We start from the raw sequence: 17,992 nt of genomic DNA, 5'->3' as shown, positions 1-17,992 counted from the left end.
GGGGGAAGTGCTGGATAAAAAAGGCTACCTGAAGAGTGAAATGCATTCTAGAAAAACAGTATACAATTATTCCAGAGAGTTTCATCATTTCATCCTCCAGACTGTCCAAGAAAAGAACTCACTTTTGGAAATGGAGGAGATGGCCAGCTGTACACCAAAGTCCTTTTTATGTGGCTGCTGGGACAGAGACTACATTTCCCAGTCTCCTTTGCAGTTATTTACAGCTATGTGATATGTTCTTCGTGACTGAATGTGAGCAAAAGTGTCACGTGTGGCTTCCAGACTTGGGCCTTAAGACATAGGGCTTGGGCTCCTCCATGCTCTCTTTCCCCTTCCAACTGGCTGGAGGACATGATGTGACAATGATCAGATGAGGACATCTTAGAGGTTCCTTCAGGATCTTGTGGGGCACAGACAACCTAAACAGGTCAGAAGGTTATATGAGAGAAATAAATTTCTGTCTTCTTTAAGCCACTGAATTTTGGGAGTCTATTTATTACAGCAAATTAGTCTTTACCTCTACTAATATTTTGAGGTTGTACTAAATTAGACTAGGGGGTGGTTTTGCTCTTCAGTTTTCTGTTCCAGAGGCTCTCTGTGTTTCTAGTGTGGGGTGGGGGGTGAGGGTTGTGTGAATTTAGGTGGAGTCAAGCATAGAATGTGAAACTCTTTACAGGCTTGAGGAGGGACTTTGGGTGATGTCTGAGCCAAATCGTGCCTGTGGGATATGTGTTTTATTTTCCCCAAAGGAAGTCATTTAATCTCAGGAAATACTTTTTTTTTTCCAATCTGAAGGTTGAGTGTGTTAGAGGACCCTCATGTTCATGGACATCAATACAGGAGCAGGCATCCAAAATGTGGCAGGCCCTTGGTCACCCACATTAACATCTAGTATTCTCTTGCCTTGGTAGAGGAATCCTGATTGTGTTCAGGATCACCATGTTCCAGTTATCTATTGCTGTGCAACAAACTATCTCCAACCTTGTGTCAAATAATCACCAATTATTATGTGCGTGGATTCTGTGGGTCTGAATTGGGAAAGAGTATAATAGGGCTGGCTTGTTTCTGTTCTATGATATCTTGGGCTTTAATGAGGAAGATTCAAATGACTGAGGGCTAGAAATCACCTGGGAGCAGCTTCTTTACTCATATGTCTGATGTCTTGGCTGGGATATTCAAAAGCTAGACTCATCAGGAATACTGACCAGAGTGCCTACATACTGCCCTCCATGTGGCTGTGGCTTTCCCACTTCATGACAGCCTTAGAGTAGTCAGACTTCTCCTAAGGCAGCTCAAGTTTTCAAAAGCAAGTGTTCTAGTGAACAAGTGGAAGCCACATGGCTCTGTATGGCCTTGCCTCAGAAGTCACACAGAAGCATGTCCTCGGTACTCTAGTGGTTAAAGCAGTCACAAACCTGCCCAGATTCAAAGGCAGAGAGCATAAACCCTACCTTCTAATGGAAGAGGTGTCAAATAATTTGCTATCATATTTTAAAACTGCCCCATCATTCACCAAGGAAGATAACTCTATAATGGGGAAGATATCCCCATTTCTGGGGTATATATCTAAGACAACCATGGTAATTAACATTCCTCCTGCTAGTTGATTGGTTTTGGACAATGAAACTAGAGGTAAGGGCTCTGGGGGCTACTGGCAAAGGTTTTATAACCTTAAATAGTAGATACCAGTAGAGGCAATTCCTCCTCTCTGGATGTTATAGTTTGTGGATGTGACCTAAGCTCTAATGGCTATCTTGCAACCACAGAGGGAAGATAACCTTAAGAGAAGGCCAACATCTTAAGGCTGGAATGGTGGAAAGGTGAAAAACCCAAGTCTTAGATGATGTGGCTGAGCAGCTGAAATAACCAAAGTCTGAACCATCCAATCTCAGATCTTACGTGAAATAACACATTCCCTTGCTGTTTGATCAGTTTGAATTGCTGTTTTCTCTTTTCTCTAAAGGCATGCAAATGCATATAAGAAACGCATTAGTCAGAGCTCTCCAGAGAAACAGAGAGAGAGAGAGAGAGGGAGAGAGAAACTCATTAACAGGAATTGGCCCAAGTGACTATAGAAGCTGAGCAGTCCCACAGTCTGCCATGTGCAGGAAAGAGACCCAGGAGGGTTGGTGGCGTAGTTCTAGCTCAAGAGTCAGAGGAGACTGATATCCAAGCCCAACACTCAAACAGAGAGAGTGAATTCTCTTTTCCTCCACCTTTTTGTTCTATTTCAGGCCCTCGATGGATTGGGTGATGCCCACCCCCTTAGGGAATACAATCTGCTTTACTGAGTCTACCAATTCAAACATTAACATCATCTAGAAACACCCTCACAGGCACACTCAGAAACAACCCCACGGCCCAGTCAAGTTGACATATAAGTAGCTGTCAAAAGAAACTATGAGGTCTCCTTATAACTTCATCCCTATTAAGAAGTGTCAATTATACTTGCAAATTTGTTTCTCTTCCTGAAAGTGCTCTAAGAGAGCTATCATTTCATCTAATTCTTTAAGCACAGAAGAATACAGATGATTGAAACTTTAGCCTGTGTGGGGGGGGGGGTTACACTAAGAGAAAGGATTTGGGTAACACATACTAGACACTTAAGAGTCACTATTCGAGCTGTGACCTTCATTCCTCTGGCCGAAGAAGTCACACCACTGTTGAGAGTATTAGAATGGCCCCATTGTAAATGATACAGCAAACATTTCCTCAGTTAGCTGGATGGAGTTTTTTTCAGTATATTTTGAATTTTTAAAAAGATGTTTACTCTTCACTAAGCATTTATCATCATAGTCTATTTTTCTAATGTAGCCACTGAGAACCTCCCCTAGGCCAGCATGCCCAAGTATACTTGGTGAAGCAGCAGATGCTTCCATATTAATATATTACAAAGGAAAAAAAGAGTTTCATAGTTAAATGTTTGGAACACTAGGTTAAATAGGTTTCCCTCTTTTCTTTTTTACTTTTTATAAAATAGACAGAAAACATGAAGAACAACACAGAAGTACACCCACATATTCACCACTGAGATTCAACAGTTGTTAACATTCTGCCATCTTTGCTTTTAGACATATTTTTGTCATTGTTTTTGAATAACCTGAAAATTATTTGCAGACGTTATGCCATCATTACACCTCACCTCTGAATACTTGAGTGTGCATCTCCTAAGACATTTTTGCATAACCACAAAAGCATTATCATACTTCAGAAAATTAACAATAATTCCCCTGTATCACCTAACATGCAGTCCAGATTCAAATTTCCCCTTTTGTCCTCGATATAACTTGAACAGATTTTTGTTCTTTTGAACTGAAGTCTAATTACAGTCCACAAATTGCATTTGATCATACGTCTCTTTAGTTTCTTTTGTTTTAAAACATCCTCCCTGACCTTTTAGAAAAGATATTGTGTTTTTGAAGAAACCAAGCTAGTTGCCTTGGAAGATATCCCACATTCTGAATTTTTCTGAATATGTCCTCATGGTACTTTTTAATTTATTCCTTTCTTCCCAACAAGGTTTCTTTATACCATTAGCTCTCAGAGCCTTCAACACGTTAATGTGTAAAATGACTCCCATAGTGGACCCCTTTTCTGAGCCTCTGCCCTCTTCATAATAACCCTTTCTTTGGGAATTGTCCCCACCTCCAACACACACACACACACACAAACACACACAGGCCTCTAGCAGTCACATATGGACTTTATAACTCCATCTTCAGGGTTAGTCCATTAGAATAACCTCCTTGAAGACTCAGGAAGATATGACGAGTAGTTACAGAAATTTAGACAGTTTTAAGGTGGTGGAAACTAGAATCATTAGGATAAAATACTCAAGGTATTAAGGGTGAGTTTGAAAGTGATCCAGGAATTGTAGTTGTAGGTATTGGTAATGTCTATACCTTAAAGGAACAAGTAAGAAAAAAGTGTTGAGTTAGAGCTCCAGAGAAGGCACAGCCAAGATGACACAAACAAAAGTAAAGCCAGGCTGGACAATGACAGAGCAGGTCCAGGGCTGGCTTAGGTGTTGATCTGATGGAAAGTTATTTCCTATTGGATCAGCCAACTAAAGTACAAGTCATTTTTGTGCAGCGCATTATTTGTGCAGATTGAGGGGGAAAAAAAGTCTGGGCTAGAAAACAGAAGGAAGTAAAAGGAAGCAAGGAAAGCACTGAGTCTGGCACACAGTGCATGTGGCAGAGAAGAAAGAGCTCAATGGAAGAAGCAAGTTAAACTGTCAGAAACTAGGCCAAGCCTTCCTAGAAGGAACAGTGCACAGCAGAGAGGACTGAAGCATTGAAGGCACATGTCACCATGCAAAGCCTGGGACATCCAACCTGAGAAATGGCAGTGCCTTGAAAAGCACATGGCAGAGGTATTCTTGCTCCCTAAGACCTGAGGAAACCAGATTTGAAAGCACCAACAGCAGAGACAGAAATGTGCACAGGTGATATCCCAGGAGAGAAGATGAGAAATACTGGGGCATCCTTCCTGTAAGCAAGTTGCACGAACCTAATCAATTCTCTAACAAAAGGGGGGTGAAGTCAGCCACTGTGTTCAAGACTCAATATGCTGCTCACAAGTGATGTGAAGACCTTGACCCTATAGAGAGCCCACCTTCAATGCAGTATACACTTGAGCCAGAAAGCCTGGGTTCCTATTTCTCACTTAAGTTACATGACTTGTATGGCTTGATGGAAGCGGTGAGTTGAGGGGATGCTGGTCTCTGTTCCACACAGTCACGCAGGGCCCCAGGCTGATGAAGGCACCATCTAGAAAGTCAACTGTTGTGAAAAAGACACAACTGCCAAGGTCTCATATCTGTTCTTCTGTGCTTCAGTCTGGGAATGACACACTGTACTTCTACCCACAACCCACAAGTCAAAACTAGTCACGAGGCCTGAACTGACTGTAAGTGGGGCTGGGAAATGTGAGGTAGGAGATGGGATGTTTGGTGAACACCACTGTTTATGTCAAAATACCCAGGTAGGAATATTATGCTGGCATGCACACAAATGACTGTTGTGTAGATCTCCAGTTAAGAGTCATAAGCAGATAGGTGGTATTTAAAGCCATCCTCACTTTCTCATGATCATAATCCCAATGGCCTAATGGAAGCCAAAACCAGCTTTTCCTTTGTGATCTTGCCCCTCAATATCTTTGTCTATGAATAGTTTCAAATGTTCCTTTTCACTTTTGGGAGCTCCCTGCTCTGAACGTCAGGCAATGTTATCACCCTTTCCTGGTCTGAAGGAGTAGGAAATCCAGATTGGTAGATATTCTTCAAATCTCCCTGTAGTGAAACTAGCAACACACGAATGTTTTCACTAGCTCACAAGACAGACTTTGGCTTAGGATTGAAGGCAGATTTTGAAACTTTCTGAGAGGAAAGGCTTGGTCTCAGAAAAGCTTGCCTAGAAACAGCTTGATGTTTAGAGCAGAGGGCTCACAAAGGTGAGAAGGGACATTTGAAACTATTCATAGACAAAGATATTGAGGGACGAGATCACAAAGGAAAAGCTGGTTTTGGTGACTGGGAACAAAACTCAGGCCAGGGCTACCACTGGGTGTCACTAGTAGGAAAAGGAAGGCTGAAAGAACAAATGGAGGAAGAAACAGAAGACACAAACTGATTCCAAGGAGAGAAGTAGAAACAGCCCCTAAATATCCTCAAGTAGAACTTTGTGGGAGTATTGCCCACACTGCATGGAACTGCTCTACTGCAGAGAAAAAAAGAGGTGGAGGCAGAGAGGGAGGGAAGGAAGGCAAGAAAAGGAAAATGACAGTAGGAATCATGAATTTAATTCTGAACTATAATGACTTTCAAATGAACTTTATGGGTTCCTGCTGTTAACTCACGTGCATGCCTGTGCCATCTAGGCTGTGCGCCTGCGTTCAGCTATGTGCAGAGGTGGAGGGAAGTAGTTTATTCTGCCTCCCACTAAAGCTTTCCAAGCATTTCATAATTTCACATGACCAATCACATTAATACTTTAGGTAGAGATAAGAGAAAATTTTGGATTTCTCTCTTATTCTGCTTTGTATGTATAAATGCATATACTGAGGTCTCCAATCAACTCAAAATCAGACTTAAGGTTGGTGGATCTAAGATGCGTCTTATTTTAATGCCGGATTATGCCAAAGCAAAAAAGAAGTACTTTTATTAAAATGGCAAACCTTATAAACCATAAAACACTATGGGACGGCTAACAGATAACATAAATTATAATAGATAACATAAATTATAATAATTATATTATATACATAATAATTATAATAAATCCAAATATATTTTATTATCACTGGTGAAGCGATTCGTCAAAACTAAATGGCTCATTTGTGCTTGGATCAGTGAAACAAATGGTCGAAAGAGAAATTATCCTGTAAAATATTACTGTCACCCTAAAACTATATGGAACAGAATAGAAATAGAACTGGAAACAAATCCATTAATGTGAGCTTCTCAATCTTATACATGTTTTGGCTCATAGGGGAAAAAAAAGGCATTTATATGGTATACTGCGGTAAATGAACAAAGTTCCTGGGTTTCAGCTGCCCCAGGCCCATGGGACCTTTGTAGGAACGAAGATGTCAACATATAAAACATAGATTGCCGTTTTCAACCCTGAGGTCACTCTGGAATTACTTGGGAAGTTAGAAAAGATAGATAGATAGATAGATTCCCCTGCCCCCCACCAGCCCCTGGAGTTTTATTTCACTGGTCCTGGCATCATGACTCCCAGGTGACTAAAGTATGACCAAAGTTAAGAACCATTGCATTAGAAGATAGCCAAGGAAACTTAAAAAAAAACTATCAGACTCATCTAGTTTCCAACTCTGAAAACAAGTATGAGGTGTTTTTTTTAAATTCAGAGAAGTATAAAGAGAAAAAAACAAAGTTGCAAAGCTCAAAAAATGAAAGTGAAAATCCATCTCCTCCAAAGTAACCACTGTTAAGTTTTTTAAAGAAAAAGCTTATGTATATATCTACATATTTGAATCTCGAAAAATAATTTTTATTTACGCTAAAGAAAGCAAACTACACATAGTATCTCATACTTTGCTTTTTAACAAATTCATTTTATCATGAAATCTGCTCGAGTATGTGGCTACAAAGTAATTCACGTCTACACTGTATTTTATTTAACCATTTCCCTGTTGATCATTTGAGCTATTGTGATTCTTTCTTTGTAATAAACATCCTTATACATAGATTATGTGCCTCGTGAAGAACTGTTGCAAATCTTTTTATAAGGTAAATTCCTAGAAGTAAGATCCCTGGGTGCACTTAAAAATCTGCGTAAATGTGGTGAGCTAAACAAACATTTAGAAATAAATTGACGGCACCTACGTTCGTCAAACACTCGACTGTCAGTTCAGAGGTCCTGGCAGAGCGAGGTGGGTCGGCGGTCGCCGTCAGGGGGAGATGATCGCTTCCCCAGGCGCTACAGAGGCCGTCCCGGGGGCGGGCGCGCTCGGGCCACGTGGGCCGCTTCGCCCCGCCCCGCGGGGGCTCCACGCCGTGGCCGGAGCCCTGGCTCGCGCAGTAGCCACACGCGGGGGGCGCGGCGGCCGGGTCTGTCGGAGTGGAGCGAGGGACTCGAGAAAGGTAAGCTCGCTTCTGGCCGCGGCGCTGGGCGGCCGGGCGCGGGGCGGGGCTCCCGAGCTCGCTGCTTCCGCCCGGGCGGCGGGCCTCGGCTCGGACTTCCGGCGGCGGCGGCGGCGGCGGCGGCCGGGAGCAGGCGCGCGCAGCTGACGAGTAGCGTTGCTGCCGGCCCTTCTGAGCCCTGCGGCCCTGCTGGCCGCGATCCCGCGTTCCTTGACCATTAACCCCTAGGGCAGCCTTCCCCTCGGGCACTGCGAGGCCCGCCGAGCTTGTTCCCCGTCCAGTCTGGGCCCCCACCCCGGAACTGCCGCCTCAGTGGGGCCGGCGGGGCGTTTTTAACGAAACTTCCTGGCATTGTGTGCTCACACGCATCATAACTGCCCCAAGGTTCCTGCAGCCCCAGCCATCCTGGATGTCCGTCTCCTAAAGTCTGCAGGCGGAACGATCCGCCGCATCTGGCTGCCACGCTCTGGCTCTCTGTGGTTCTGACCGCCGCTCTAAGGACGGCAGGCGGTCTTTACTAAAGCGTTAAACGGCGCGAGGTCATTGCGCATAAGCTCTCAGAGCTGCAGGACCTTAGAGATGACCGCTACCACGATCGCAGCGCCTCCCACGGTCGGGCCCTACTCCAAACACTTGACGGGTGCTGAGGCGTGTATCCCTCACCACGGCCCGACGTGCGGAGCTTCTAGCCGCGCAAACTGCGCACAGAGAAATACAGCTGCTGGGCTTAAGTCACGCAGAGCCGGGATTCAAACCCGGGTGAGCTCACCTGGTGCTCAAAGATCTCGTGTCACAGACGGCAGTAGAGAGTTCCAGGGCAGCTACGTGACTTTATTAAATTATTAGGGAAATATTCCCTTTTAAACATTTGTTGACAAGACTCTTGCATAGTAGCGTTCCTAAATTTAAAAATCAGGACCAGCATCTCTGCATATATAAATGGTGTACACACACACACACACACACACACACACACACATCTTGACTTTGCTGAAAAGTTTTGAACCTTCAAAATAGTGTACTTACAGGCCACTTATTTTTATAAATCCGTGGATGCTACTTAGATGAAATGTTAAGATTTATATGTATGAATGTTCACAAAGTTTAGACCCATAAGATCTCGGTTTGAATCTTGACTGATACTTGGTGGGTTTGGGCAAGCTTTTTGTTAAAGAAAATCCTTTACCTTAGCTTCCTTATCTGGAAAACAGATATAATACGTACCCCTTGGCATCCTTCTGAGGATTAATGAATTCATATATGCAAAGAATCCAAGCAGTTGGCACTCACTGAAGGACAGCTAGTTGTATCTGTTGTTACTCTGCCAGCCAAAGAGATACAAAGCTAAGGCGTTTCTCTTCTCTGAACGTAAAAGCAGGGTTGTCACCCTGGACCTATACATTCTGATAACGTATAGGCCAAGTTCCCAGACTTAGTAAAAGCACCTTAGTGCTTTTGTGCTCAAGAGGAATTACAAGTTCCTTTAACTTCATGTTTCTTTTGTCCCGGTAAGAAACTTAACTTATGCTTTTTAAAACTTCAACCTGAATAGATGCCCTATTCTGGAAAGGTATCTAATAGGGACTAAGGAGCCATTTAGCTAATCTGTAATTTTATGTAATGTTAGCACCTTTAGAAACCTAATTTTAAGCACAGGCCAAAAAATATTTCTAGAAGAGAACTTTGGAACAAAATGGTCAAACTTTTCAGAAGGAAGTTTTCTTCACCTAGGGCTCAAACTGGAGAAACCATTTAATTTTTCTTTCTTTCTTTTTTTTTTTTTCTTATTCTGTTAAGATCCTACTATCTTAAAGTTGACTCAAACTAGAGGAAATGTGCAGGAGCATGTGAATAGTGCATAAGAGTAACGGTAATCAAGGTGAACACACTGACTTCTGTTGTCTGAATGGACCATGATATCCACAATATTTAATTAAGAATAACATGGATGTTAATTATAGTCACCAGATATCATAAACAGAACCATTTGTTATGCATAGAGGGAACAGTTCTTTGAAGAATGAGATAATAGTTTTCTAAGCAAAATGCAAGACTAATCATATTTCCCTGAAATCTTTATCATTTAGTCCCAGCTTTCTCTGCTCATTTCTTATCAGCCCCTGCAAAGTTCCCCAGTTTTTCCCTGGTTGGGGGCAAACCCTGCAAAGACTGTTGGCTCTAAGATTCTGAAACCTGAGGGAGGGTTATGTTTGGTTCTCATTTATTTGGGAGCTATGGAGAACTTAATTAACTTCTGATGCTACTCCACATCTCATGTATTTTGTCACTTGCTTGATACTATAATAAGTTCCTATGAAATATGACAATATTGCTGTATTTGAACATGTGGATTAGGAAGGATCACCTCCCTAAAATTAGAATGCTCATTTGAAGCTGATATGTGGTATACAATTTTGTTAAATATCTTAAATTGTAGACAAGTGTATTTGTGTTTAATACCATGAAAATTCCATGGCAAACTTCCTATTAACATTAACTGGGTCTGTACAACCAACATCACTTAGATTTCTCTTCCTTTCCTTTTCTATATGTAATTCCTTATCTTGTATAAGGCAGAGTTGGATACCTCTCAAGTTATCTGGGACTTTCTGTAGTTTCCCACTCTGATAAATTTTCCATAAAGTGATGCAATTGTTAAAATGGAATTGAGAATGAAAATGTTGAGTTAACCCAGTCTTGTCACACCTTTAGAACTGTCCTTACTTTTTGTTTTGAAAGGCCTGTGTCAAAAATAAACATCTATTAAGACATTATGACTACAGAGTTATTTTGTGTTGAAAATACACACATATACTATTTTTAAGGCTGACTGTGTACTTAACTTTGAATTGTAAAAGAATGGCTCCTAGATGGTATATGTTATACAGTGATGTATATGAATATTATTTTGAGTCACAGACTGGATCAGACCTATGTAAATTTGGCCCTTGAGCTAGTAACTGTGAACAATATTGAGAGATTTCTTAGGCTTGATTTTTCCTTTTAATTTCTATTTTGACCAAAAGGAGTATAATAAGAGATGAACTTTAGAAACACAGGGGAAAAAGAGTAGTAATAGTTAATTCTGGATGTGAGCCCTTACTTAGATGTTAACCAGTATTTGATTTCTGTGAGAGTGGAGGTTTGGGGAATTAAGTGAAATTACAAGGGGAAAAGGGTATAAGGTAGGCCCAGCTCTATGAAACAACCACAGTTTTGGGACAGTGTTTCCTAGGAAGCCCATGTTTTCTTCATGTATCATTCATTGCCTGATATGTAGAGGTGGCCAGCATTGGAACGGATTTTATCTCATTGCTTTTCTTTTTTGCTGGGTTACCACTTATTTACCATTTGAGGAGAATATAAGATAGAGAAGTGAGCACTGAATGAATTTCATTTGATTAGCAATAAACTTAAAACTCTACTGGTCTTGCCTCTCTTCAGGCTCTCTTCTCCATGACCTTTAAATGATGAATGTACGTTAGGAATTGTATGAGACTTTCTTCCGTATCGACACTTTCTCCTCCAACTGATCCTGTTGAATTTGGTAATTTGAAAACTCCCAAATTTCTCTCTCTAGTGATTCTCAACTGTAGTCTCAGATACCTGACTGCTGACTTGGTATCTCCACCTGATGTTTCTTAAGTACCTCAACTCACTATGTGCCAAATGTCGCTAGTTCTTGATTTTTCCATTCCTGCAAAATAGCATTCCTTTCTCAGTCTTTCCCATCACAAGTCATAATCCACCTAGTGGCACAAACCTAAATCCTGGGAAATATCCTTATTTCTTTCTTTTCTGTTGCTCCTTCATTCCAGTTCATCAGCCCAGCTTCTCTGTGCCTCAGTTTTCTTGTTGTAAAATTAAAATAATACCTTCTTTGTAGTAACATGTTGGGGGATTCAGTTAGTTAATTAAATAAATGTTAAGTCTTAAAAGAGTGCCTGACCTGTAGTTAGCACAGTGTAATTTTAGCTACTGCCATTATTATTATTATATTGTTGTTATTATTACTTTTTTTCCCCCATAGAATCAACACCCTGGTTCAGGCCCCCATCTTCTCTCCCTTGGACTACTGCAGTAGCTTTCTGAATTCTGTGCGTCTCCTCTTGTTTTGCTACAATCCATTCTCCACTCAGCCAGGGCATTCTTTTAAAAACTGATCATGGCAGCCTTCCCACTGTTCTTAGAATAAAATCTACACACAACGCTGCATGACTTAGCTCCTGTCTCACAAATCTCACTACACTAGTGTCTCCTTTTGTTCCTCAAATCAACTAAGCCTTTTTTTTTCCTTCAGGTTTTTGCTGTTCATTCAGCTTGGAATTCTCTTCTAGTTCTTAGCATGTCTAGTTCATTTGTACTTTTCAGGTTTCAGCTCATCTGTTGTCTCAGAGTCACTTTCCCAGCCCATTCTTTGCAAAATGGACTCCCTCAGTTTCTCTCATTTCACTACCCAGTTCATTTTCTTCATGTCTCTTATGACATTGTGTAATTATCTTACTTGTGTATTTGTTTACTTATTACTGATCTCAGTAACTAGAATATAATTTCTAGGGGGCAGAGACCTTATCTTTGCTACTTTCTTGAGATGCCAGTCACATACTGGTTGTTAATAAAATATCAAATGAATGACCATCTCTAACAAGGAAGGAGAACTTTGCAGAAGGAGAATCTGAAAATCCATTGTTGAAGACAATCTTTTTTAATAATTCTGCTGTGCCAAATATTATTGTCAATAGCTACCCTTTGAGAATTTTGCCTGCTTGCTTTTTCAAACATATATTTCTCCCTAATAGATTACAGAGAAACTTGTCCATCAGTGTCCAAAAGATAAAAGTAGGTTGTGATTAGATGTTACCAGGACTCTTTCATTTCTATCATACAATGAAGGGGTTGAAGTAGCCTTGCTCTAAGATAATGGTCCAGGTACACACAGCATCTTATGCCTGAATGTTGTGGGCAGCCTCTTTCCTGCCCACCTACATCGTGGAGTAAGCTTGCCTTATGCTAGCTGCAGAGTTGGACATTGTTCAGATGGTTGAAGATTCCCATTCCCCAGCAGAGGGCAGACACCATGCAGGGCTATCTGATAGTGTAATTATTAGGAGATAAAGGAAAAAGCAAAACCCTTTGAGTGTTCTCAATTTTTGCTTTGTGATTTATATTTCATTACATGCATAGATTCAAAACATGCTCTTGCCTAAGAGACAGAGCTCTTTGTCAATCCTAAGATAACATCATACATGCTTCTCTACACTTTTTAAAAGTTATGGACCACCACAGACTTAATCCTGAGATAGGCAGGAAAAGCAGGAATGCTTCCAGAAACTTTGGGATAGCAACTCTAATGAAAAGAAGGTAGGAATAATAGGATAGATTTGGGATTGGAAGTGGAGAAAGAATAAATACAGAAATTATTGGCAAAGCAGGATATATAGTTTCATTCAAAAACCATCATAGGAAAGAAAAAAAAAACCTTAAATACCCCCATATGGGAAGCCCTCAGGAAAATCCTCTACATGGGGCCTGAAATCCCTGACAATGATATATCTTGATACTTCTTTCTCATATGAAATTAAGAGACTATGACTATGTTCTTAAAGTATACAGGTCTCTTTGAAAGGGTTGCTTTCAAAGAAATAGGCTAAATATCTGTGCTGAGAAAAAAGTGTATTTAGAATACCTGCAAATTCTCTCAAATTTAATCTTCTTTTATAAATTAATTGAAGAGAACATCATCTTCTTGAATAAGACAAGACAGTTGCCCAAATAAGACAGAATTTTCTATCCACATTAAGAAAATGAAAAGTGTCCATTCACACTTACTCCCTTCTACTAGAATACAGTTATGTGGTTCATCTGTAAGAGGTGGCTGTCCACTCCAGGCAAAACCAAGAGAGTCACCTTAACCAAGAGGTCCAAGACTACTCGGACTATTGAAGAGCCCCACCTTCAACCAAAGATGAAAACAACACTGAGAATGAGCAGATGCTGTTTAGCACTGACCTCGATAGAGAATAAGAGGATAGTGAGACTTCATTACCTGCAATGAAATGAGTCAAAAACAAATCCAGCCTCCAAGTGGGGAGTCCTCCCTAATTTTGGCAAGCTTTAAGAGCGCTCACTCAAAATCATGACTAACCACAATCCACTATTTATTTTTTATTTTATATAGCTCCCAAAAAGTGCCTGCATCAGTCTCAGAGAAATCAGACTTCTCTTATAATATGATTATCTCTGTGAGTTAAGTGTAGCCAAACTAGGGAAGACGACTTGCCATTTTTTTTCTTATTTTGTTTGTTTGTTTCACTAGCATGGATTTTGATGGCTCTGAACAAGATCCTGAAATGAAGACATATTCTACTGTCTGTGTTGGCAGAGAAGACGATATTAAAAAGTCTGAAAGAATGACAGCTGTTGTCCACGATAGAGAAGTGGTCATTTTCTACCACAAAGGAGAATATCATGCTATGGATATTCGCTGTTACCGTAAGATTTTACTTTTCACTTGTAAACCTTGTATTTGTTTACTATCCACAAAACTGTCAAAATGTCAGCTTTTTTAATGATGAGATGTAATATTCAATTCCTCTGCAGACTCAGGAGGACCTTTACATTTGGGAGAAATAGAGGTATGTAAAATTAAATCTGTTCTCAACAAACTCAGATGTTTCCTACTTATAGTCTTACTATATTTCATCCTTTATTCAAAAATAATACATATTTGGCTTTGAACTATATTTTAATTCTTTGAATATAATTGCCAATATTCTAGGAATTCACAACCCTACAATGTAAAGATAAGCATTTTACAGGTAAATATGAGAAATATGCATGTCTTCTGACCTAACAAATATACTGAGTTATCTACCCTGCATATTAGTGCACAAATGTTTACGTACATATATAGAGATACAGATACAGATATATAGATATAGGAGAAGCTCATTGTAACATTTATTGTAATGAAAAACTGAAGACAATCTAAATGTTTTACAATAGGGAGCAGTTTAAATTATGAATAGCCATGGTATGGCATACTATCCAACCATTAAATTAATAAGGCAGATCTATATGTGTTGGTATAGGACATCAACGATATAGTTTTGAGTGAAAAAAGTAAGTCATAGAATAGTAAGTCTAATGAGAGTGCATTTTTTAAGTAAAAATAACATTCTCTTTTTACTTTATACACTTCTGCACAGTTTGAATTTTTTCCAATGTGTGTAACTTGTATAATGTAATAAAAATATAAATATGTATATTTTAAGAAAGAAACAACACTTTGAAGGGTTAACTGAGGAAGGAATGAGGGAATTGTATTTCTTCCTTACATTCCCAAACAAGCTGTCTTAATTTCTTGTTTTCTCTTTAATGAAACTGATCTCTCTCTCTCCTCTCTCTCTCTCCTCTCTCTCTCTGGTATAAAATACATGCTTAAACTTAGTGTTCCATTCTCTCTACACATCATATCTACCTAGTGCACACCTGTCCTCATGTTACAAGATGTGTGTTTACATTTATGAATATGAATTTATGATTAAAATGTTGTTTGCTGACAGTTCTGTGGGAGTACAAAACAGCATTTCTGCACTTCTGGTATAGAGATAAAATATAAGCATCTGGATGATAATGTGGAAGAATTTCCCTCAGTTTCAGACCACAATGAGAGCTCTAAGACCTTTCTACCCAAATTGTGGTCTGCAGACCAGCAACAGTGGTGACACCTGGGAGTGTCCTGGAACTGCAGAATCTTGTGCCCTGCCCTAGGCCCACTGCACTTAATCAAGATGGGCATTTAAACAAGATGTAGGTGATTCCCATGCTCTTTAAAATTTGAGAATCACTGCTTTAAGACAGTTAAAAAGTTGGGAATTAACTACTTTGGATCATAAATTGCTCTCCAGTTAACATATGCACTTATGCCTTTAAGTTATCTCTTGAAATTATATCTGAAGTTTACCATTCTTCCACCAGCTAGTGAAAATTCGTCTAGAAGCACTTGAAGGCCTTGCCCTGTTTCTGTCAAGGCAGTGACATTAGTATCTAACAGATAACACAGCTGCAGTCACGTGGTTTAGTTGCCTGAGCTAGCTATCTTCTGATAGAGGTCTAAAACACTGGGAGTCTAATCAGCTGCAAAAGGGACTTGATGACAGCCAAGATTAGGTTCTGCCTTATGCTGAATAATTTGTAAATGAGACGGAAAAAGAGAAGCTGGCCTGTTTTTTAACCTGGTTCTTCTGCAGTTGGTTCTGTTCTGAGTCTGAGGTCTATTGTGAATGTTGGAAATGTCATATTATTAAAATCAGTTATTTCTTTCCCCAGGAGTTTGATGGACGACCATGTATAGTTTGCCCCTGGCATAAATACAAAATTACTTTGGCAACAGGAGAAGGACTGTATCAGTCTATAAACCCTAAAGATCCATCAGCAAAACCCAAGTGGTGTTCCAAAGGAATAAAGCAAAGGATTCATAAAGTGACAGTGGACAATGGGAATATTTATGTGACTCTTTCTGATGAGCCTTTTAAGTGTGACTCTGATTTTTATGCCACTGGAGTCTACAAAGTAATTCAGAGTTCTTCCTGATAAAATTATATGACAATGAAAAATGTGTATGTTTTGGAAGTACTTTTAGAATAACCTTGCTTCAATACCAAAGGTGATTAACTGTTTCCAACAGAGACACAGTTATTATTTTTAACAATCATATAAATGAGAGGTTCAAAAGCACATGTACTTAGTATGATGTAAGGATCACCATCAGGACCTATAAAAAACATTCCATCCAATCTTCTGGATTGAGTGGAAGCTTAAGGTTATAGGTTTGGAATGTGCATTAGAATGTGAAAGATGAAAATAATCTGGAGAAACCAAAGTGAAGAAAAGCAGAAAAAAAAATTACAAAAAATTTGGGGGGTAAATTACTACTTGATACAGCAGACCTTATCAGGGAAAAATTTTAATATATACAAAGTAAACAAAGTAATATGACAGACTCTTATCACCCCCCTTCAATAATTATCAGCATTTTTCCATTCTTGTTTCAATGATCTTTGCATGCATTCCCCACCTTCCCTGTCGATTGTTTTTTTGTTTTTGTTTTTTTTTAGATAAAATTTAAACACATTGAAATGCTTAAATCTAAACTGTTCAGTTTTTCCAAATATATAGCAGACTTTTTTACACTTAAAAATGGGATCAATTTACATGCTGAATTTAAAAATAAGAAAGTTAATTTGCCTGATATCAAAACCAAATAAACCTTGGCTCCGTTTCTCTCCAGTCAAGGCAGACAGTCTCAAAATAAGGAAGACACACACAACTGCTGCCCAGCCATAGGAGATGTGAAATCTGTTCAGTGAGCCAAAGTACTCTCAATGCCTCTATGAAATTTCAAATAAAGGTTTTTTTCATTTGATTTTTAGAGCAAATAAATGTGTGTACAACCAAGTGTTTCATGTAAATGTTATAGAGAAGAGGTATAAGGTGGTGTTCCTCAGAGTCCTTTCTGCTGAGTTCACAGAAAGGCTGATGTTGAGTTGGTTCACCGCACTTTTTCCATGCCAGTGATTTATGGACAGCGCTGTTCTGGCTGCCTCGTGCACACACTGTACTATAATACCCTGGGTACTGATCATCTATAACTCAGCACACAGTAGAATATACAAGTAAGTGGGACCAGAAAGAACTTAAGATGAACAGATTATGAATTCAGAGTGAGAAAAGCTGTTTGTCAAAACTGGAACCTTGTCTAAAACCACAGTAATCTTCGTGGCACAGGACTGAATTAAGTCTGCAAACATAATACTTAATATTCTAAGGGGCCCACATGGACCCTTCCCCTTGGTTACTGTAAAAATTAGTTAATAAATTATGTATCATTAAGACTGTGCTTACAGAACCCTTTGCTACGTATTACATTTTTTTTCTGATGCTATCCATAATCCAACACGCGCTATTCATTAGACTACTAATGAGCCAAGATTGTGCTTTTTATAAATACTGTTTATGCTAGCAGCTACCCACCAGGTACAGGAAATGTACCATCTCTGGGATGAGTATATCCCAGCCTATTACATCAGGTGCTGATCCTCCAATTACTTAACATGTGTCTAGAATTTAAAACTCATGGAAGAAACCAAAGTACCTTCTGCAGGCAAAACCATGACTCTGGCTTGCGGGGCCACAGAAGCATTTCTTCTCAGGATCCAATGGCAACAATGAGTAATAAGGACTTGATTTCTGATTCTAAATTAGTCCCTCTAAATGTAATAATAAAAAATGTTATGTCATGCCCTGTTCTCATATACAGAAATCTTCTCATCAGAGTTGTAAATATTTTGTTTTATAAGTTTATGATACCTATGAATTACA

The 17,992-nt window shown here is 39.7% G+C and overlaps 2 protein-coding genes across 3 annotated transcripts; one reads left to right on the top strand and one right to left on the bottom strand.

The window, feature by feature from the left end:
* Positions 1-148: 148 nt before the first annotated feature.
* On the bottom strand, positions 149-8,153 carry LOC107034417 (uncharacterized). The gene is made up of 3 exons (XM_031673233.2): positions 8,128-8,153; positions 7,352-7,910; positions 149-419 (listed from the first exon to the last, which is right to left on the bottom strand). Exons 1-3 carry the CDS (start codon positions 8,151-8,153, stop codon positions 225-227), a joined length of 780 nt encoding a protein of 259 aa, XP_031529093.2. The 3' UTR covers positions 149-224.
* On the top strand, positions 7,487-17,639 carry RFESD (Rieske Fe-S domain containing). 2 transcript variants are annotated; one of them, XM_031673235.2, is made up of 4 exons: positions 7,487-7,609; positions 13,926-14,101; positions 14,210-14,244; positions 15,941-17,639. In XM_031673235.2, exons 2-4 carry the CDS (start codon positions 13,927-13,929, stop codon positions 16,202-16,204), a joined length of 474 nt encoding a protein of 157 aa, XP_031529095.1. In that variant the 5' UTR covers positions 7,487-7,609; position 13,926; the 3' UTR covers positions 16,205-17,639. The 2 variants fall into 2 exon arrangements, with proteins under 2 accessions (XP_031529095.1, XP_072814496.1); XM_072958395.1 differs by lacking the exon at positions 7,487-7,609 and adding an exon at positions 8,286-8,368.
* Positions 17,640-17,992: the final 353 nt, after the last annotated feature.

Source organism: Vicugna pacos, chromosome 3 (genome assembly GCF_048564905.1).
Source record: "Vicugna pacos chromosome 3, VicPac4, whole genome shotgun sequence".
NCBI classification, from domain to species: Eukaryota; Metazoa; Chordata; class Mammalia; order Artiodactyla; family Camelidae; genus Vicugna; species Vicugna pacos.
This window is presented reverse-complemented; position numbering and strand designations above follow the sequence as displayed.